Source organism: Coregonus clupeaformis, chromosome 31 (genome assembly GCF_020615455.1).
Source record: "Coregonus clupeaformis isolate EN_2021a chromosome 31, ASM2061545v1, whole genome shotgun sequence".
NCBI lineage: Eukaryota > Metazoa > Chordata > Actinopteri > Salmoniformes > Salmonidae > Coregonus > Coregonus clupeaformis.
In genome coordinates, this window is record NC_059222.1 from 31688452 (window position 1) to 31711089 (window position 22638).

Genomic DNA, 22638 nt, shown 5'->3' on the forward strand with positions numbered 1-22638 from the left:
GGGCTCTGATCTTGACTCCTTGTTTGGTTGTGCGTCCATAGCAACTGGAGAGCGTGTGGTGGACGGAGGACGGCGGCCATGTTCTCAGTTCCCATAGCGATGGCAGCTACTGCCGCTGGAAGGTGGCTGGGGATGACCCACAGAGCGAGCAGGAGATGTCCGAAGTACCGTACGGTGAGGACCCCCAAAAAGTCAACAGCACGTTTCTCTCTGTGGAAGCTGACAAAACACAGCGACTGGGATAATGTTATTGATTGAATGCTGAGTAGGTTAATTGATGATTGATCAATGGATTTGATGATTTCTCTCTCCTCTGTGTAGGCCACTTCCCCTGTAAGGCCATCTCTAAAATCATCCAACTGCTGACAGAACAGGGGTGAGTGACTCTCTTTTTCTCGTCCTGCTCTGTCAACCCACATTTCTCCATTGTTACACATGAACCCATCTGCAAATGTCTTCTAACCTGGCTCTCCTTTTCCTGTATGTCTATATCCAGGCCTCCGTTCCTGTTCTTCAGTGGTGGCATGCCCAGGGCCAGCTACGGAGACAGACACTGTATCAGTGTGATCCACAGTAAAACACACGTGGCTCTGGACTTCACCTCCAGAATCATCGACTTCTTTGTCATCAGAGACGGTCCAGATCATACAGGTAGAAAGGCAGGGGGATACGTGCACACACAGGTTCAGAAACACACACCGGTTCAGAAACACACACGCAGTCTAACCCCTCTCGTTCTGTCCAGGCGAACCCAATGCGTTGGTGGTCTTAGTAGAAGAGGAGTTGGTAGTGATAGATCTCCAGACTGAAGGGTGGCCAGTCATCCAGACTCCGTACCTGGTGCCTCTCCACTGCTCTGCCATCACCTGCTCACACCATGTCTCTGCTATACCCCTGAAGCTGTGGGAGAGGGTCCTGTCTGCCGGAGCATTGCAGAACACACACTACTCTAAGAAGGTAGGTGACACACACTGCTCAAGCAAGTTCCTGCACCACACACACTCAAAATTGCACTCCACACTGCCCTCACCCACCTAGATAAGAGGAATACCTATGTGAGAAGGCTGTTCATTGACTACAGCTCAGCGTTCAACACCATTGTCTCCTCCAAGCTCGTCACCAAGCTTAGGATCCTGGGTCTGAACACCTCCCTCTGCAACTGTATCCTGGACTTCCTGACAGGCTGACCCAAGGTGGTGAGGGTAGACAACATCAGCTCCACCACGCTGACCCTCAACACGGGGGCCCCACAGTGCTTAGTCCCCTTCTGTAATCCCTGTTCACCCACGACTGTGTGGCCATGCACGACACCAACACAATTAAGTTAGCTGACGACGCAACGGTGGTAGGCCTGATCACTGGCGACGATGAGACAGCCTACAGAAGGAATCAATGAACTTTTTAGTTTTGTCCTCACTCATCTTTTTTCGTTAAACTTTTTCACCCCGGACGTTTATCCCGAGACAGAAGAGTCATTTTCCTGTGCGTTTTAGCTGCCAACTTTACGTTATTTTCCTTTTTTCCATCGCAACTTTTTTCCCTTATTCAACTTTTTCACTCCGGACGCTTTATCTGGACATGGTTCATCAACATCTTCAACAGCCGAAGCTAAGTAGTAACATTAACATGATGTCTTTTAATTGCAGTCGCTGTACTCATAATATACAGGAGAATTCTCGCCTTACGGCGAGAATAGCTGTGCTACAAGCCCAGCTTCAGACGCAATCGTTAGGCAAGGGTAATATCAGTGTAGGAAAGGAAGAAACAGCGTCTGTGCCACCAGTAAGTACAGACAGTAATGTTAGTATAAATCCCCCCGCACAGTCCCCGCAGCCGGACAACTTTCTCATGGCTTCTGGAGGGAAATACTGTTGGAATGCTCAACCGGTGTCGCTCATTCAGCCGACAGAAACCTTCAACCGGTTTTCCCCATTATGTAGCGAGTCGGAGTCTGAGTCTGAGTCTTCTCTAGTCTCTACTCCTCCCGTTACGGGGTCTGAGACTCCGAAGGCTCCCACCATTAGCTCTGACAAATTGAAAACCCTAGTCATTGGCGACTCCATTACCCGCAGTATTAGACTTAAAACGAATCACCCAGCGATCATACACTGTTTACCAGGGGGCAGGGCTACCGACGTTAAGGCTAATCTAAAGATGGTGCTGGCTAAAGCTAAAACTGGCGAGTGTAGAGAGTATAGAGATATTGTTATCCACGTCGGCACCAACGATGTTAGGATGAAACAGTCAGAGGTCACCAAGTGCAACATAGCCTCAGCGTGTAAATCAGCTAGAAAGATGTGTCGGCATCGAGTAATTGTCTCTGGCCCCCTCCCAGTTAGGGGAAGTGACGAGCTCTACAGCAGAGTCTCAGCACTCAATCGCTGGTTGAAAACTGTTTTCTGCCCCTCCCAAAAGATAACATTTGTGGATAATTGGCCCTCTTTCTGGGACTCACCCACAAACAGGATCAAGCCTGACCTGCTGAGGAGTGACGGACTCCATCCTAACTGGAGGGGTGCTCTCCTCTTATCTACCAACATAGATAGGGCTCTAACTCCTCTAGCCCCACAGTGAAATAGGGTGCAGGCCAGGCAGCAGGCTGTTAGCCAACCTGCCAGCTTAGTGGAGTCTGCCAATAGCATAGTCAGTGTAGTCAGCTCAGCCATACCCATTGAGACTGTGTCTGTGCCTCGACCTAGGTTGGGCAAAACTAAACATGGTGGTGTTCACCCTAGCAATCTTATTAGGATAAAGACCTCCTCCATTCCTGCCATTATTGAAAGAGATCGTGATACCTCACATCTCAAAATAGGGTTACTTAATGTTAGATCCCTCACTTCAAAGGCAGTCATAGTCAATGAACTAATCACTGATCATAATCTTGATGTGATTGGCCTGACTGAAACATGGCTTAAGCCTGATGAATTTGCTGTGTTAAATGAGGCCTCACCTCCTGGTTACACTAGTGACCATATTCCCGTGCATCCCGCAAAGGCGGAGGTGTTGCTAACATTTACGATAGCAAATTTCAATTTACAAAAAAAAAAATGACGTTTTCATCTTTCGAGCTTCTAGTCATGAAATCTATGCAGCCTACTCAATCACTTTTTATAGCTACTGTTTACAGGCCTCCTGGGCCATATACAGCGTTCCTCTCTGAGTTTCCTGAATTCCTATCAGACCTTGTAGTCATAGCAGATCATATTCTAATTTTTGGTGATTTTAATATTCACATGGAGAAGTCCACAGACCCACTCCAAAAGTCTTTCGGAGCCATTATCGACTCAGTGGGTTTTGTCCAACATGTCTCTGGACCTACTCACTGCCACAGTCATACTCTGGACCTAGTTTTGTCCCATGGAATAAATGTTGTAGATCTTAATGTTTTTCCACAAAATCCTGGACTATCGGACCACCATTTTATTACGTTTGCAATCGCAACAAATAATCTGCTCAGACCCCAACCAAGGAGCATCAAAAGTCGTGCTATAAATTCTCAGACAACACAAAAATTCATTGATGCCCTTCCAGACTCCTTCTGCCTACCCAAGGACGTCAGAGGACAAAAATCAGTTAACCACTTAACTGAGGAACTCAATTTAACCTTGTGCAATACCCTAGATGCAGTTGCACCCCTAAAAACGAAAAACATTTGTCATAAGAAACTAGCTCCCTGGTATACAGAAAATACCCGAGCTTTGAAGCAAGCTTCCAGGAAATTGGAACGGAAATGGCGCCACACCAAACTGGAAGTCTTCCGACTAGCTTGGAAAGACAGTACCGTGCAGTACCGAAGAGCCCTCACTGCTGCTCGATCATCCTACTTTTCCAAATTAATCGAGGAAAATAAGAACAATCCAAAATTTCTTTTTGATACTGTTGCAAAGCTAACTAAAAAGCAGCATTCCCCAAGAGAGGATGGTTTTCACTTCAGCAGTGATAAATTCATGAACTTCTTTGAGGAAAAGATCATGACCATTAGAAAGCAAATTACGGACTCCTCTTTGAATCTGCGTATTCCTCCAGGGCTTAGCTGTCCTGGATCTGCACAGCTCTGCGAGGGCCTGGGATCGGGAGAGACACTTAAGTGTTTTAGTACTATATCTCTTGACACAATGATGAAAATAATCATGGCCTCTAAACCTTCAAGCTGCATACTGGATCCTATTCCTACTAAACTGCTGAAGGAGCTGCTTCCTGTGCTTGGCCCTCCTATGTTGAACATAATAAACAGCTCTCTATCCACCGGATGTGTACCAAACTCACTAAAAGTGGCAGTGATAAAGCCTCTCTTGAAAAAGCCAAACCTTGACCCGGAAAATATAAAAAACTATCGGCCTATATCGAATCTTCCATTCCTCTCAAAAATTTTAGAAAAAGCTGTTGCGCAGCAACTCACTGCCTTTCTGAAGACAAACAATGTATACGAAATGCTTCAGTCTGGTTTTAGACCCCATCATAGCACTGAGACTGCACTTGTGAAGGTGGTAAATGACCTTTTAATGGCGTCAGACCGAGGCTCTGCATCTGTCCTCGTGCTACTAGACCTTAGTGCTGCCTTTGACACCATCGATCACCACATTCTTTTGGAGAGACTGGAAACCCAAATTGGTCTACACGGACAAGTTCTGGCCTGGTTTAGATCCTACCTGTCGGAAAGATATCAGTTTGTCTCTGTGAATGGTCTGTCCTCCGACAAATCAACTGTACATTTCGGTGTTCCTCAAGGTTCCGTTTTAGGACCACTATTGTTTTCACTATATATTTTACCTCTTGGGGATGTTATTCGAAAACATAATGTTAACTTTCACTGCTATGCGGATGACACACAGCTGTACATTTCAATGAAACATGGTGAAGCCCCAAAATTGCCCTCGCTAGAAGCCTGTGTTTCAGACATAAGGAAGTGGATGGCTGAAAACTTTTTTACTTTTAAACTCGGACAAAACAGAGATGCTTGTTCTAGGTCCCAAGAAACAAAGAGATCTTCTGTTAAATCTGACAATTCATCTAGATGGTTGTAAAGTCGTCTCAAATAAAACTGTGAAGGACCTCGGTGTTACTCTTGACCCTGATCTCTCTTTTGACGAACATATCAAGACTGTTTCAAGGACAGCTTTTTTCCATCTACGTAACATTGCAAAAATCAGAAATTTTCTGTCCAAAAATGATGCAGAAAAATTAATCCATGCATTTGTTACTTCTAGGTTAGACTACTGCAATGCTCTATTTTCCGGCTACCCGGATAAAGCACTAAATAAACTTCAGTTAGTGCTAAATACGGCTGCTAGAATCCTGACTAGAACCAAGAAATTTGATCATATTACTCCAGTGCTAGCTTCCCTACACTGGCTTCCTGTTAAGGCAAGGGCTGATTTCAAGGTTTTACTGTTAACCTATAAAGCGTTACATGGGCTTGCTCCTACCTATCTTTCCGAGTTGGTCCTGCCGTACATACCAATACGTACGCTACGGTCACAAGACGCAGGCCTCCTAATTGTCCCTAGAATTTCTAAGCAAACAGCGGGAGGCAGGGCTTTCTCCTATAGATCTCCATTTTTATGGAACAGTTTGCCTACCCATGTGAGAGACGCAGACTCGGTCTCAACCTTTAAGTCTTTACTGAAGACTTATCTCTTCAGTAGGTCATATGATTGAGTGTAGTCTGGCCCAGGAGTGTGAAGGTGAACGGAAAGGCTGGAGCAACGAACAGCCCTTGCTGTCTCTGCCGGGCCGGTTCCCCTCTCCACTGGGGTTCTCTGCCTCTAACCCTGTTGCAGGGGCTGAGTCACTGGCTTGCTGGTGCTCTTTCATGCCGTCCCTGGGAGGGGTGCGTCACTTGAGTGGGTTGAGTTACTGACGTGATCTTCCTGTCTGGGTTGGCGCCCCCCTTGGTTTGTGCTGTGGTGGAGACCTCTGTGGGCTATACTCGGCCTTGTCTCAGGATTGTAAGTTGGTGGTTGGGGATATCCCTCTAGTGGTGCGGGGGCTGTGCTTTGGCGGAGTGGGTGGGGTTATATCCTTCCTGTTTGGCCCTGTCCGGGGTTTCTTCGGATGGGGCCACAGTGTCTCCGGACCGCTCCTGTCTCAGCCTCCAGTATTTATGCTGCAGTAGTTTATGTGTCGGGGGCTGGGGTTAGTTGGTTATACCTGGAGTACTTCTCCTGTCTTATCCAGTGTCCTGTGTGAATTTAAGTATGCTCTCTCTAATTCTCTCATTCTCTCTTTCTCTCTGAGAACCTGAGCCCTAGGACCATACGTCAGGACTACCGGGCATGATGACACCTTGCTGTCCCCAGTCCGCCTGGCCTTGCTGCTATTCCAGTTTCAACTGTTCTGCCTGCGGCTACGAAACCCCTACCTGTCCCAGACCTGCTGTTTTCAACTCTAAATGATCGGCTATGAAAAGCCAACTGAGAGACCTGAGCCCTAGGACCATACGTCGGGACTACCGGCCGTGGTGACTCCTTGCTGTCCCCAGTCCGCCTGGCCTTGCTGCTATTCCAGTTTAAACTGTTCTGCCTGCGGTTATGGAACCCCTACCTGTCCCAGACCTGCTGTTTTAAACTCTAATGATCGGCTATGAAAAGCCAACTGAGATTTATTCCTGATTATTATTTGACCATGCTTGTCACTTATGAACATTTTTGAACATCTTGGCATGGTTCTGTTATAATCTCCACCCGGCACAGCCAGAAGAGGACTGGCCACCCCTCATAGCCTGGTTCCTCTCTAGGTTTCTTCCTAGGTTTTGCCTTTCTAGGGAGTTTTTCCTAGCCACCGTGCTTCTACACCTGCATTACTAGCTGTTTGGGGTTTTAGGCTGGGTTTCTGTACAGCACTTCGAGATATTAGCTGATGTAAGAAGGGCTATATAAAATAAAATTGATTGATTGATTGATCAACTACAGTTAGCCGCGGGCCAATTTGTTCTTCAGCGGATGGTCAGGGAGGCCTGAAAACAATCACAAATAATTTGTAGACTGCAAATTGACCGCAAGAAGCCCGAACAGATATGTTTGACTAAAACATAATCATTTCAAACCTTGCTTACATTTGTATATGATCACGTGTCTCTCTATTATGCGTGGGAATATTTGGGAACGGATTTCTTAAATTGAAATCACTTGGAGCTGATTTTCTGGTGTTTCTTTACGGTCTTTTATGTCCTACAATAAAACCACTGCCGCCAGTTGGGGAACCCTGGCCTAAAGGGACGAGGTCAGTGACCTGGCAATGTGGTGCCAGGACAACAACCTTTCCCTCAATGTCATTAGACCAAGGAGCTGATCGTGGACTACGGGAAACGAGGGGTCGAGCACACCCCCATCCATATCGATGGGGCTGCATTAAAGCGGGTCGAGAGCTTCAAGTTCCTCTGTGTCCAAATCACTAAGGACTTAAAATGGTCTGCACACAGTCGTGAAGAAGGCGCGACATCCCTCAAATCGTTATACAGTAGCACCATTGAGAGCATCTTGACTGGCTGCATCACTGTTTGGTATGGCAACTGCACCGCCCTCAATCGCATGGTGCCGCAGAGGGTGGTGCGGACAGACCAGTACATCACTGGGGCCGAGCTCCCTGCCATCCAGGACCTCTATATCAGGTGGTGTGAAAGGAAGGCCTGAAAATTGTTCAAGACTCCAGCCACTCAAGCCATAGACTGTTCTCTCTGTTTCTGCATGGCAAGCGGTACCAGAGCAACACGTCTGCCACCAACATGCCCCTGCCAACAGGCCCCAAGCCATAAGACTGCTAAATAACTAACAAAATGGCTACATGGACGATCTGCATGGACCCTTCTATTTTATAAAAATGTTTGCACTGACTCTATGCACATGCACATGACTCTACGCTCACTCACACACATACTTAATTTGCTCACACACACACTCACATAGTCATCATATAGCTTCTGCTACTCTGTTTATCATACTGTATATCCTGATGCCTAGTCACCTAACCCGTATACATATATAACCCTACCACTCCAGTATCCCTGCACATTGTAAATATGGTATTGGCACTGACCCTGTATATAGCTAGCCTGCTTTGTGTTCTTATTTCTATTTCTGGTGTGTTTTTCTTCTACATTACTTTATTTTATAGTACTACTGATATTGATTACTGCATTGTTGGAAAAGCGCTTGCAAGAAAGGCATTTATAATAATACACTGCTCAAAAAAATAAAGGGAACACTAAAATAACACATCCTAGATCTGAATGAATGAAATAATCTTATTAAATACTTTTTTCTTTACATAGTTGAATGTGCTGACAACAAAATCACACACAAATTATCAATGGAAATCAAATGTATCAACCCATGGAGGTCTGGATTTGGAGTCACCCTCAAAATTAAAGTGGAAAACCACACTACAGGCTGATACAACTTTGATTTAATGTCCTTAAAACAAGTCAAAATGAGGCTCATTAGTGTGTGTGGCCTCCACGTGCCTGTATGACCTCCCTACAACGCCTGGGCATGCTCCTGATGAGGTGGTGGATGGTCTCCTGAGGGATCTCCTCCCAGACCTGGACTAAAGCATCTGCCAACTCCTGGACAGTCTGTGGTGCAACGTGGCGTTGGTGGATGGAGCGAACCATGATGTCCCAGATGTGCTCAATTGGATTCAGGTCTGGGGAACGGGCGGGCCAGTCCATAGCATCAATGCCTTCCTCTTGCAGGAACTGCTGACACACTCCAGCCACATGAGGTCTAGCATTGTCTTGCATTAGGAGGAACCCAGGGCCAACCGCACCAGCATATGGTCTCACAAGGGGTCTGAGGATCTCATCTCGGTACCTAAATGCAGTCAGGCTACCTCTGGCGAGCACATGGAGGGCTGTGCGGCCCCCCAAAGAAATGCCACCCCACACCATGACTGACCCACCGCCAAACCGGTCATGCTGGAGGATGTTGCAGGCAGCAGAACGTTCTCCACGGCGTCTCCAGACTCTGTCACGTCTGTCACGTGCTCAGTGTGAACCTGCTTTCATCTGTGAAGAGCACAGGGCGCCAGTGGCGAATTTGCCAATCTTGGTGTTCTCTGGCAAATGCCAAACGTCCTGCACGGTGTTGGGCTGTAAGCACAACCCCCACCTGTGGACTTCGGGCCCTCATACGACCCTCATGGAGTCTGTTTCTGACCGTTTGAGCAGACACATGCACATTTGTGGCCTGCTGGAGGTCATTTTGCAGGGCTCTGGCAGTGCTCCTCCTGCTCCTCTTTGCACAAAGGCGGAGGTAGCAGTCCTGCTGCTGGGTTGTTGCCCTCCTACGGCCTCCTCCACGTCTCCTAATGTACTGGCCTGTCTCCTGGTAGCGCCTCCATGCTCTGGACACTACGCTGACAGACACAGCAAACCTTCTTGCCACAGCTCGCATTGATATGCCATCCTGGATGAGCTGCACTACCTGAGCCACTTGTGTGGGTTGTAGACTCCGTCTCATGCTACCACTAGAATGAAAGCACCGCCAGCATTCAAAAGTGACCAAAACATCAGCCAGGAAGCATAGGAACTGAGAAGTGGTCTGTGGTCACCACCTGCAAAGCAGTCCGTTATTGGGGGTGTCTTGCTAATTGCCTATAATTTCCACCTGTTGTCTATTCCATTTGCACAACAGCATGTGAAATGTATTGTCAATCAGTGTTGCTTCCTAAGTGGACAGTTTGATTTCACAGAAGTGTGATTGACTTGGAGTTACATTGTGTTGTTTAAGTGTTCCCTTTATTTTTTTGAGCAGTGTATAATAATATGCCATTTAGCAGACGCTTTTATCCAAAGCGACTTAGTCATGTGCGCATACATTTTTACGTATGGGTGGTCCCGGGGATCGAACCCACTAACCTGGCGTTACAAGCGCCATGCTCTACCAATTGAGCTACAGATGACCTACATTTAGCTACACTTCACTGTACTTGTGCATGTGAAAATACAATCTGGGAGCTGGAAACTTGAATTGATGGAGCACATTGAATTGACCTAAATTCTTTCTCTCGCATTCATCCAATTTTTGCACCCCTCCCTTCTCTCTCCCTCCGTCCAGCCTTGGCCTATGACAGGAGGACAGAACCTGGCTCCAGACCCTCCTCAGAGAGACCTACTGCTCACAGGGTCAGTAGACAGTCACAGCTCGTTCATTTCTTTTCAGAGACTTCATTTCAATACAACTTAATGATCTACATTTAATGTTGCTGTGTGGAGACGGCGAACAGGGTTTCAAATAGTTAGTCATGTTTTTGTTCCCCTGATTTTGTTGATCCTCACAAATGTAATCTCCTCCCTCCACCTCCTCACAGGCACGAGGACGGTACGGTGCGTTTCTGGGACGCGTCGGGGGTGTGTCTGTACCCAATGTACAAGCTGAGCACGGCAGGGGTGTTCCTCACTGACGCAGACCCCAATGAAAACATGAACCAGGGCACAGAGGGAGAGTGGCCACCTTTCAGAAAGGTCTGTGTGTGTATAAATAACATGTAAAGAGTTACCACCATTCGGATGTGTGTATATTCACATACAGGGAGCACAAAGGTATAGTGGAGTCACTGTAGAAAAGGTGTAGGTGTGTTTTGTGAGAAAATGTGTCTAGTGAATCAGAATAGTGAGACGGTGTATTAAACATGTCCCTCTTCTCCCCCCAGGTGGGTTGTTTTGACCCGTACAGTGACGACCCTCGTCTGGGCGTTCAGAAGATCCACCTGTGTAAATACAGCGGCTACCTGACTGTAGCTGGCACCGCTGGACAGGTGAGTTTACCAGTGGAAAACCAACCGCTACTCCCTCTAGTGGCCAGTTAGCCTAAGTGCTGTGTTGGACATTTTTGGACATTACCGGTATAATATAATAATATGCCATTTAGCAATCCAGTCTGTTGTTTTGGTCTTAATTTTACGTTCTTTGGCACTATAGATCTTTGTCCCCCATGACAATCTTTTCCTGAGGGTATTTGGGTCACGGATGGTCACACATTCAGTGAACGGCATATTTTCCAGACCCAGTCTGCATGGTTGCATAGCTCTCCTATAGTCATTATATAATGTAGTGTGATAAATAAACCACCTCCTTTAATCAGAATGTGTGGAAATTAAATGTAATCTCTCATTCTTTATAGAGCACTGGATCATCAGTGGGAAGTATCTTATTCCCCCCTTTTATATTATCAGCTGTCATTCATTATAAAAGAGGGTGGTCTGATTTAGTTGGCTGGCACAGAGGCGCACACACACTGAGAAAGAGAGGTGTGAATGTCTGAGTGGTTCATATAAGTGTTTAGATAAGACTGCCTGTTGGTCCAAAACAATAAATGTAATGTTACGGTCTGTCCTTCTCTCACCTCTCCCCTCCATAGGTCCTGGTGTTAGAGCTGAATGACGAGGCAGCAGAACAGACTGTGGAGGCCACCGTAGCAGACCTGCTACAGGGACAGGAGGGCTTCCGCTGGAAGGTAAACGACAACAAACAAGAACTTTACATTGAGTGTGTGTTTACTGGATTCTCCGTAAATACTGCAGTGCAATTTTGATTGAATTGGTTTTCAGTGAGCATAAAGAAAAGTGATCAATACTTTTCTGTAATATTCTTTAATGTTTGTGTAACCATCTCTCCCTATCAGGGCCATACACGTCTGGAGGTGAGGGAGGAGCCGGTGATGTTCCCCCCAGGTTTCCAGCCCTTTGCTCTGGTCCAGTGTCAGCCTCCGGCCGTGGTCACTGCCCTCACCCTGCACTCTGAGTGGAAACTAGTGACATTCGGGACCAGTCACGGCTTCGGACTCTACGACTACCAGCAGAAAAACAACGTCCTCGTCAGGTAAGTGTGTGTTTGTGGGGGGGGGGGTTTAGTGTTTGCATGTTTCTGCCTGTATGACTTCAAAATAACGGAAGGTAACGGAGATGGTATATAGACGTTTGTGTGTGTTAACCCTCTCCTGTCCCTCTCCTGTAGGTGTACTCTGAACCCCAGTGACCAGCTGGCTATGGAAGGTCCTCTGTCCAGAGTGAAGAGCATTAAGAAGTCTCTCCGTCAGTCTTTCAGAAGGATCAGGCGCAGCCGAGTGTCCCTACGCAAACACCACGTCAACAACGCAGCTAAGGTAAACGACAACAAAAATGTATTTTTGGGCCAAAAAAATGTGACTGCATAAATCTTAATTGAACAAAGTTCATAATGATCACACCGTTTTTAGTGCAGTCTGCTGCTGCATTCATCTCCAACCCAGCGCATCTCAAACGGGCTTCTCTATCTCTAGTTGCAGGAGGCTAATGCTCGTCTAGAGGCAGAGCTAGCTGAGATGGAGTTGGCGCCCGTCCAGAGAAAGATAGAGGCTCGATCCTCTGACGACTCCTTCACCGGCCTTGTACGAACGCTATACTTCGCTGACACCTTCCTTTCAGACAGTAAGTCACACTGTAACGGTTTTGACTTGACTTTTGAGGTTAGTTTTAGTCAGTGGTACCCAAATGTCATACATGAAAGTCACCCAGTAAAATACTACTTGAGTAAAAGTCTGAAAGTATTTGGTTTTTAAATATACTTCATTATCGAAAGTAAATGTAATTGCTAAAATATACTTAAGTATCAAAATAAGTTTAAATTCCTTATTAAGCAAACCAGACGGCACCGTTTATTTTATTTTGCGGATAGCCAGGTGCACACTCAGACATAATTTACAAACGTAGCATTTTTGTTTAGTGAGTCCGCCAGATCAGAGGTAGTAGATGACCAGGAATGTTCACTTGATAAATGCTTGAATTTGACCGTTTTCTTGTCCTCCTAAGCATTCGAAATGTAACGAGTACTTTTGGGTGTCAGGGAAAATCTATGGAGTAAAAAGTAAATGTATTTTCTTTAGGAATGTAGTGGAGTAAAAGTTGTCAAAAATATAAATAGTGAAGTACAGATACCCCAAAAGACTACTTAAGTAGTACCTCAAAGTATTTTTACTTAGTTACTTTACACAACTGGTTTTAGTTAGGGGGTGCCAGGTAGCTTGTGCCAGCAGAGAGATGTTTGATTTCTCCTTTTTGTTTGTGATTCGGTCTCATCTCTATCAAGTATAGACCAATACAAATGACTCATGAAAAGTCAGTCGTGGAATATAAACTTTTCATGAACCTGTAACATTGAAAGAAATAACTCCAAAACAATGGTGTTCTTCTGCGTTTTTGTATTATCCCAAAATAAATGATTGCACAAACAATATCACAGTCACAAAATAATAATAACTTAGGTTCCTCAGGAAACGTCCCTTACCTCTGGCCTAAAAATATTTCAAGTGAACCTATTTGATCTCAGTCTCTCAATGTTCATCAATAAGCGGTGTGTAAAACCAGTCCCACTCAGAAAACCATTAACACTTGTTCCACACAACAATACCAATTATTAGGATTAAAAATATATTAATCCCCAACAACTCGTAAATAACCAAACAAATTCGGAGTAAATCACAATGAAAATAAATGAAATACTGTATGTTAAAAAGTTGTCAGTTGAGTCTGTGAGTCAATCCGATCCGACAGTAGAACTCAAGCGGAGAACAACAGAGATCAACTGAGATTTGCCTGTCATTCTAATCCGTTTAGGAATGTTTGTGGCGTTTTAGCTTTTGTTGAGACACGGCTATGGTGCACTTTTGAGAACAAAACAAAAAGGTACAGTGCCTTCAGAAAGTATTCACACTCCTTGTATTTTTCCACATTTCGTTGTCTTACAGCGTGAATTTAAAATTGATTAAATTGAGATTTTGTGTCACTGGCCTACCCCTTAATGTCAAAGTGGAATTATGTTTTTAGAAATGTTTACGAATTAATTAAAAAATGAAAAGCTGGAATGTCTTGAGTCAATAAGTATTCAACCCCTTAATGGCAAAATAAGTTCAGAAGTAAACCTGTGAATAAGTCACAATAAGTTGCATGGACTCACTCTGTGTGCAATAATAGTGTTTAACATGATTTTTGAGTCACTATCTCATCTCTGTACCCCACACATACAGTTATCTGTAAGGTCCCTCAGTCAAGGACGAATTTCAAACACAGATTCAACCACATAGACCAGGGAGGTTTTCCAATGTCTTGCAAAAAAGGGCACATATTGGTAGATGGGTAAACAAAAAAGCAGATATTGAATATCCCTTTGAGCACGGTGAAGTTATTAGTTACACTTTAGATGGTGTATCAATAAACCCAGTCAGTACAAAGATACAGGTGTCCTTCCTAACTCAGTTACGGGATAGGAAGGAAACCGCTCAGGGATTTCACCATGAGGCCAATGGTGACTTTAAAACAGTTACAGAGTTTAATGGCTGTGATAGGAGAAAACTGAGGATGGATCAACAACATTGTAGTTACTCCACAATACATTCATCCTGTTTGCAACAAGGCACTAAAGTAATACTGTAGAAAATGTGGCAAAGCAATTTAACTTTTTGTCCTTAATACAAAGTGTTATGTTTGGGGCGAAACCAATACAGCACATTACTGAGTAGGGCTTAACACCGGTAATCGGGATCCCAGGACTGTCCCGGGACCACTCTTCCCGAAAAATAAATAAATGACAAAACCCGGGAAATTACAACCTTTTCCCCCAATGTCTCACTGATGTAATTCCACAAAATACACAACATGCACAGCAGCAGATTGGCCCATAAAAAAAAAATAGCACATTATCCAAACAGGTTGTCCCATGAAGCCTTCAGCCTAGTGGATTTACTTCACACATAAGTCGCCATAAATTCAAAGCACAAGCATAATTGACACTTCCGGACTGCACATGAGACCCGAAGGCAGTTTAGAGTTTATCAGAACTGAATATTCGGTCCAGGTCCGACCCAAGCCCGGTGAGCTGAAGCCCGAGCCCTGGTCCGACATCACAGAAATTAAATGAGCCCGAACCTGAAAAAAAAGTTCAGATTTCTAGAAAACAGTAGGCTATATTGATTGAAACTGGTGTTGAGAATGACGTGGTGGAGGCGGGTGGCAGCGGAGTGAGGAGACGAGGTAACAGCTGTTGGGCCTAGAAAATGCACAGAGGGAGGAAAACTCACCTTAGTTATGATCAACTGAATAATGAACATATTGGAATAAAGTAGTTTAATGCCATTGAAGGCTTGTATCAAACCCTTGCTTATACTGAAACTCCCAAAGTAATATCCAATCGTTACACTAATTTAAAGCAATAGTCAAGTGTGGTCACCTAGATTATCATTTCAACACCGTTTTGATTGGGACAGCACCATCGCAATTCTTTGAGACAAGAGTGGGGGACTCGCCTAGATAAAGAAATCAATGTCAGATTTTTGTTTTAGCTGAATCTCCGTTTGAATATTTGGTAATAATTAGGCTGGGGAAATGTTAGCTGAGGTGAATGCTAATGATAATATTTTATTCTAGTTTTCTCACATATTAGCTGAACAGAACATTTTCTAGCCTGTTACAGAAGATGATTTTGCTCTTCACTCGCGTAGTAGCCTGTCCTACTCCCGGCCAAAAGCCGATTTTGTTTCACTGAACCTCTGTCTGTAAACTATATATACAAAAGTATGTGGACACCCCTTCAAATTAATGGATTCAGCTATTTCAGCCACACCCGTTGCTGACAGGTGTATAACATCGAGCACACAGCCATGCAATCTCCATAGACAAACATTGGCAGTAGAATGGCCTTACTGAAGAGCTCAGTGACTTTCAATGTGCCACCATCAAAGGATGCCACCTTTCCAACAAGTCAATTCGTCAAATTTCTGCCCTGCTAGAGCGGCCCGGTCAACTGTAAGTGCTGTTATTGTGAAGTGGAAATGTCTAGGAGCAACAACGGCTCAGCCGTAAAATGGTAGGCCACACAAGATCACAAAACGAGACCGCCAAGTGCTGAAGCGCGTAACACATAAAAATCGTCTGTCCTCGGTTGCAACACTCACTACCGGGTTACAAACTGCCTTTGGAAGCAACGTCAGCACAAGAACTGTTCGTCGGGAGCTTGATGAAATGGGTTTCCATGGCCGAGCAGCCGCACACAAGCCTAACCTCACCATGCGCAATGCCAAGCGTCGGCTGGAGTGGTGTAAAGCTCGCCGCCGTTGGACTCTGGAGCAGTGGAAACACGTTCTCTGGTGTGATGAATCACGCTTCACCATCTGGCAGTCCGACGGACAAATCCGGGTTTGGCGGATGCCAGGAGAATGCTACCTGCCCGAATGCATAGTGCCAACTGTAAAGTTTGGTGGAGGAGGAATAATGGTCTGGGGCTGTTTTGTCATGGTTCGGGGAAATTTTAACGCTACAGCAATGACATTCTAAACTATTCTGTGCTTCTAACTTTGTGGCAACAGTTTGGGGAAGGCCCTTTCCTGTTTCAGCATGACAATGCCCCAGTGCACAAAGCGAGGTCCATACAGAAATGGTTTGTTGAGATCGGTGTGGAAGAACTTGACTGGCCTGTACAGAGCCCTGACCTCAACCCCATCGAACACCTTTGGGATGAATTGGAATGTCGACTGCGAGCCAGGCCTAATCGCCCAATATCACTAATGCTCTTATGGCTGAATGGAAGCAAGTTCCCGCAGCAATGTTCCAACATCTATTGGAAATACTTCCCAGAAGAGTGGAGACTGTTATAGCAGCAAGGGGGGGACCAACTTCATATTAATGCCCATGATTTTGGAATGAAATATTCAAAGAGCAGGTGTCCACATACTTTTGGTCATTTGGTGTATTTGGTTAATTGATCTCTGGCTGGACATGTAGAAGTGGTAGCTAATTTATTCATTTGCGCATCTATCACTGATCAGAAACATTTAGCATGCAATGCTGTAGCCTAAATCAAGTGTGTTATCTATTGACTCGCGTTAGTAGCCTTATATAGAGCCTAGGCTATTTTCCTATAGTCCTAATCCCACTGAAACCCAAAATCCTGACTCCAGTCTCGCATGAAAATTCCTAACTTTATTCTGTAATCCATAGGTTGTATTATCAAAGCACACCTATACATGTCAAAATACCACTATAACATTTTCCCTACTTCTCTGTACTGTCTCCTTTTGCTGCCCATATGAGAGCTTCGGTAGAGAATGTGTGATCAACAAACTCTTTTTTTTTTTTAAACAGTTACCTTGATATTTAAGTAATTTCCTCTTCTCCCCGTTATTCATGAGTTGATTTTGCCAAGTAGGAGATATTCTGTCATTCTTTGGAGATTATCTAACAAGCTTAGCAACTTTGGTCTTTTTACTTTTTGGTTGACTGCCGTTACAAAGTTTGTATGATTCAACAACGCTATTGCCTACTCTGGGTGCGTCCTGAGCGCGCTCTGTGTCGAGATGAGGCGGCAGGTAGCCTAGTGGTTAAGAGCGTTGGGCCAGTAATCGAAGGGTCGCTGGTTCAAATCCCCAAGCCGGCTAGGTGAAAAATCTGTTGGTTTGCCCTTGATTATTCCTGTAAATCGCTCTGGATAAGAGCATCTGCTAAATGACTAAAATGAAAAATGAGATGGCCTAGACCTACTGCAGAAATGCGCTGAATTCATTGAGGAACATGATAACGCTCTGAATTTATGATCAGCCTGTTTCGCAATTCACAAGAATGTCATTGGCTATCAAAGTTACTGATTACTAAATATCAGTTTCACTTGCTATGAAATCTTTACATAGGGGCGCAGCCAAGCCAGCATTGTGGCTCAAAACCAATCTTATTTTGGGAGAACCCTGGCATAGTGACCATATCTTGGTTTTAAATGCTTTTAAATGGGCACTTCTGATTTTCGTGGTATTTCCTGGGACTCTGGATAAATATGAATTATTCCCGCTATTGAAACTTGGTAGATTTTCGGAAAATACGAATCCCTATTACTGCATACCACTCTCCATATTTTAAAGCATAGTGGTGGCTGCTTCATGTTATGGGTATTCTTGTAATCGTTAAGGACTGGGGAGTTTTTCAGGATAAAAAATTAACGGAATGGAGCTAAGCACAGGCAAAATCCTAGAGGAATACCTGGTTCAGTCTGTTTTCCACTAGACACTGGGAGATTAATTAACCTTTCAGCAGGACATTAACCTAAAACAAAGGCCAAATCTACACTGGAGTTGCTTACCAAGAAGACTGAATGTTCCTGAGTGGCCGAGTTAGTTTTGACTGCTTGAAAATCTATGGCAATACCTGAAAATGATTGTCTAGCAATGGTCAACAACCAATTTCACAGAGCTTGAAGAATTTTGAAAAGAATAATGGGCAAATGTGGCACAATCCACATGTGGAAAGCTCTTAGACTTACCCAGAAAGACTCACTGCTTGTATCGCTGCCAAAGGGGATTCTAACATGTATTGATTCAGGGGGTTGAATACTTATCTAATTTAGATAGCATTTATGAAAAATAAAACCTCAAATAGTATTTTCTGTAGATCGTTGAAAAAAAATTACAATTACATCCATTTGAATCCCACTTCGTAACACAAAAAAAAGTAAGTGGGTGTTAATACTTTCTGAAGGCACTGTATGAACAAGCTTCAGAGCTGAGGGTTTGAAAACTTCCTCTCTGTCACTGTTTTTACGCAGCTGATATTGGCTATTTAATTGGGAATTAAAGGGGAAGCGCAGTGTCTGGGGGAGACTCGCTGAGACAGTTCAGAGGTAAATTCGGGGCCGTCACAACACACACGAGTAGACACCGGGCTATTAAACGTTTTGTGATGTCTCATACTGCTCATTCCTCTCCTCATACAGGCTCCCACAACACACCCTCTCTGTGGGCAGGGACCAATGGGGGATCAGTATTCGCCTACCAGCTCCGCCTACCGCCTGTGGAACGCAGAGCAGAGGACCCTGTCACAGCCCACCCTGGTGAGAACACGCATGTTCTCACACACACGCTGTCTTACACATCACTCTCTCTTGCCTCCCTTGTCCACACTTCCATCTCTAAAGAAGTGAGGGAAACTCTGTTTTAACAACAACGGACAATAAAGCACAAATATATTCTCCCACTCTCTCTGCAGCTAAGGAGATCCAGTTGATGCACCGTGCTCCAGTAGTGGGCATCTTGGTGTTGGACGGCCACGGTTCTCCTCTGCCTGAGCCCCTGGAGGTGGCACACGACCTGGCCCGCTCACCTGACATGCAGGGTTCACACCACCTACTGGTCATATCAGAGGAACAGTTCAAGGTGAGAACCCACACACTGCTGCACGCATGCACACACACACAGACATCTTACCCACACTCATCTGATGAGGGGTTACCTTTCCCCCCCCCAAAGGTTGATAAAGAAACACAGAATATGTTTGTCCTCCAAGACTATTAAAAAAAATATTATACATTTTTCTCTGTCTCCAGGTGTTCACCCTGCCTAAGGTGAGTGCTAAAATGAAGTTGAAGCTGACGGCCATTGACGGCTCGCGCGTGCGCCGGGTGGGCGTGGCCTGGTTTGGCAGCAGCCGAACGGATGACTACGGCGAGAGTGGCCTCACCGTCCTGACCAATCAGGGAGACCTCCATGTTGTGTCGTTGCCGGGGGTGAAATTGCAGGTCCAGTACCCCTGTATCCGCAGGGAGGACGTTAGCGGCATCGCATCCTGTGTCTTCACCAAGCAAGGACAGGGTAGGACGAGAGACCCACAGTTTACCTCTCACAAACATTTTACATTTCATGTATTCAGCTCTTTCATTCCTCCCTCTTTCTCGTGCCATCCATTTTTCTTCCTTGCACTCTTTCTCATTTCTCCCTCAGGTTTCTACCTGATCTCTCCATCAGAGTTTGAGCGTTTCTCTCTGTCCGCTCGCTGTGTGGTGGAGCCCCGGTCTCTAGTGGAGGTGCCCTACCAGACACCCACCATCACCCTGCCATGGGCATCGCCTGACGGGGCCTCTGTGGAGCCCAGGTACACACACACTGTTTTTATAGCTGTATTCACTATCGACTTTGGAAGAACTGCTTTTTGACAGAGACTTTTTGACACAACTAACTTTTCATGTTTTACTGAAGAACTGTGTCTGTCATTCCAGAAATTCCACGAGGGACAGCAATGGCGTGGGTAAGATCACAAGCTGTTTGTGCCGCTTTAAAGGGCTAATATAGTTCTATCTATAGCTATGCAAATAATACTAAAACATGCACGCGTCTATGCCTAACAGAGTACTTCAGCAAGTGCACAGTATGACATGCTCTGTTAGGCTGTTGACCTGTTTGCTTGTGCCGTGTGCTGATCGGTCTGCACACACTGTGTTATCATGCTGTGTGCTTGTGTGTCCTGATGTGCTGACTGCGTGCTGCGATGCTGTTCGTTTACAGAGAGCTCTGCTAGACGTGTGATGGAGCATGCTTTGCTGAATGATGAGAGTGAGTACCTCAGGAACCAACAGACAACCTTAACAGAACTTAACCTTAACCAACTCCAATATTTGTGTATGTGATCCCTGCGGGGATTGAACCCACAACCTTGATGTTGCTAGCGCTATGCTCATACCAACTGAGCCACATCGATATGTGTCTGCTTTGACTGTCCTGTTGGCATCCAGATGTGTAAACCCGACTAGCAGCCTTGAGTGATTGTCTGCTACATAGCGAACCACAACCATCCCATTGCATGTTTCATGATGACCATCTCAACTCATGGCAACTCATGTCAGTCATCATTGTGTATTTGTGGTCTGACGTGTGTTTTCTTACAGCTGTGCTTCAGGAGATCCAGAAATCTCTAGAAGTCGATCAGACGTGAGTATTCACCTCTGAAACAACTACAAGCGTTGTTTTTCAGTGTGTTATGTGGGGACTCATTTGCGTGTTTTTGCTACAGGACATTCCTGGAGAATGGGACGAGTGCTCTCGCTGGAGGGAAGGTGCTGAGCAATGGAGGTCAGTTTGTTATGATCAGTATCATCAGTATTAATCTGGAGGAATATGATGAATATCACAATAGTGATTACTATGGTGATGGAATTGAGGTTGTTCATTGTTGGTTCGCTCATCTCTTGTTTTGTCTTTCTCTCTTTTTCCTGTTCTTCAGACTGAGCCAGTCATCCCTGTGCCTGAGACATCGTGGAGTCTGCCTAGCGACTCCTGCCTCGCAAACTACGCCAACACTACTATTACTACCACTACTGACCACTGGGGCCCCTATCCCCCAGAGACTCATCCCTGACCCCTAGCCTGAGAGGCTGAACCCTGGCCCCTAACCCCAAAGACTGACTCACTGGCTGTGTCACAAATGGCACTCTATTCCCCAAGTGGTGCACTGCTTTTAACCAAAGCCCATATAAGGTGATTGGTGTAGTGTATGAGGAACAGGGTGTCATTTGAGGTCCACCTCAAATGGAGGGTCCACCGCCTGTGCCTAGGGACCAACCACTGTACTGTAATACCCCTGCTACGCTTGGTACCTCTACACCTGCCACACATTAGTAATGGTAATATGGTCATTCTGCTGACGGGCTTATCCAAAGCCACTTACAGTTCTCTCACACACAAGCCATAGTTGCATTAAACACACCCTACTCACTCACTCACCCACCCCCTCCTCACGTTCCCTCCTCATCCAGAGCCCAGTCACGGCATTCACCCTTGAACCCAAGCTGACCTGTGAAACTCTGATTTGTCCAGTAACAACCCTGTCTCTGCACATCCTCGCTTGCCTTAGTCTCCTAGAGGGAGACACACAGGGGAGGGGGAGATATAGGGAGGAGGGGATGGACATGGTTTTTATTCCTATCATTCTTTTATTTGTAATTTAATTTGACCTGTGATTTTGTAACTTTTTGTTTTGATTCTGTGTAATTATTGGAGATTTAAAATCTAGATGGATGGAAAAACTGTACAAGGTAGCCAATAATTTTTTATTTTTTTTAACCAGTTTGATTTAGTTTGTTGCCTATGCTGACAAGGCATTGTTTGGCGTGAGCAAGCAACATGGAGTATCTGTGGAATCAGAACTGTTCATTTTGAACCACACAAGGTAGTAGAACGCCAGCCTGGTAGGCAGACCTATTGTTGCTTTTGCTAACTTTAGCCAACTTGTTCTAACTTTTGCTGACTTTAGCCAACTCAGAAACAGATCTGACTACCAGACTAGTAGTATAAGACCACTGTGCCATAAAAATGTCTCCCCAAGCTTTTGTTGCTAACTTACCTCTCCCTTCTTACCTCCCCTACCGTCCGCTCCTTAATGTGTAATAACCAGTTATAACCTGTCGTAGGTATTTGTCCTGTGTAGCACATCATGCTACAACTTTCGATGGGGGCTTGGTTTTACATTTTTTATAATGTAAGCCCTTTTTTGAACACAGCAATGAATAATGTAATTTAGGAATGTAATTTTAAGATATCGTAGTCAAATGTTTAATATATATGTACTATATTATTCTCTGCCTTTGTTAACGGTTGGGTGTATTTTAATGGGGGTTGGCTGCTATAGTCGGATGTTACAACAAAATATTTTGGTACTGTTTCTTGAAATGCTGGGTATTTTAGCATTTTTGTGGTCTACTCTAGAATATATTTTTGTAGTGAATGATTGAGTATGAGAACCCTACTTTTTTGATTGATAACTTTCACACTACATAATGTCCTACTGGAAAATGAATACATGTTTTTCACAAGAGTTCACGTGTCTGTGTCTTTCTATGAAGTGGGTATATCCTGAGCC

At 44.9% G+C, this 22638-nt stretch overlaps 1 protein-coding gene across 4 annotated transcripts in view; it reads left to right on the forward strand.

The window, feature by feature from the left end:
- Window positions 1–22593, forward strand: part of LOC121547397 (LLGL scribble cell polarity complex component 2) — a 39306-nt gene extending 16713 nt beyond the window's left edge. For 3 of the 4 annotated variants that reach the window (XM_041858661.2, XM_041858660.2, XM_041858662.2), the window contains 20 exons: window positions 42–174; window positions 322–376; window positions 497–651; window positions 746–957; window positions 10056–10123; window positions 10309–10462; window positions 10651–10755; window positions 11358–11453; window positions 11622–11818; window positions 11954–12101; window positions 12258–12405; window positions 18725–18841; window positions 18997–19163; window positions 19334–19598; window positions 19728–19878; window positions 20003–20031; window positions 20289–20336; window positions 20669–20711; window positions 20794–20852; window positions 21004–22593. In XM_041858661.2, the coding sequence (XP_041714595.1) occupies window positions 42–174; window positions 322–376; window positions 497–651; window positions 746–957; window positions 10056–10123; window positions 10309–10462; window positions 10651–10755; window positions 11358–11453; window positions 11622–11818; window positions 11954–12101; window positions 12258–12405; window positions 18725–18841; window positions 18997–19163; window positions 19334–19598; window positions 19728–19878; window positions 20003–20031; window positions 20289–20336; window positions 20669–20711; window positions 20794–20852; window positions 21004–21008 (2355 nt within the window). In that variant the 3' untranslated portion in view covers window positions 21009–22593. The remainder of the gene's footprint in view (window positions 1–41; window positions 175–321; window positions 377–496; window positions 652–745; window positions 958–10055; window positions 10124–10308; window positions 10463–10650; window positions 10756–11357; window positions 11454–11621; window positions 11819–11953; window positions 12102–12257; window positions 12406–18724; window positions 18842–18996; window positions 19164–19333; window positions 19599–19727; window positions 19879–20002; window positions 20032–20288; window positions 20337–20668; window positions 20712–20793; window positions 20853–21003) is intronic. The other variant, XM_041858663.2, reaches the window with a different exon arrangement.
- Window positions 22594–22638: the final 45 nt, after the last annotated feature.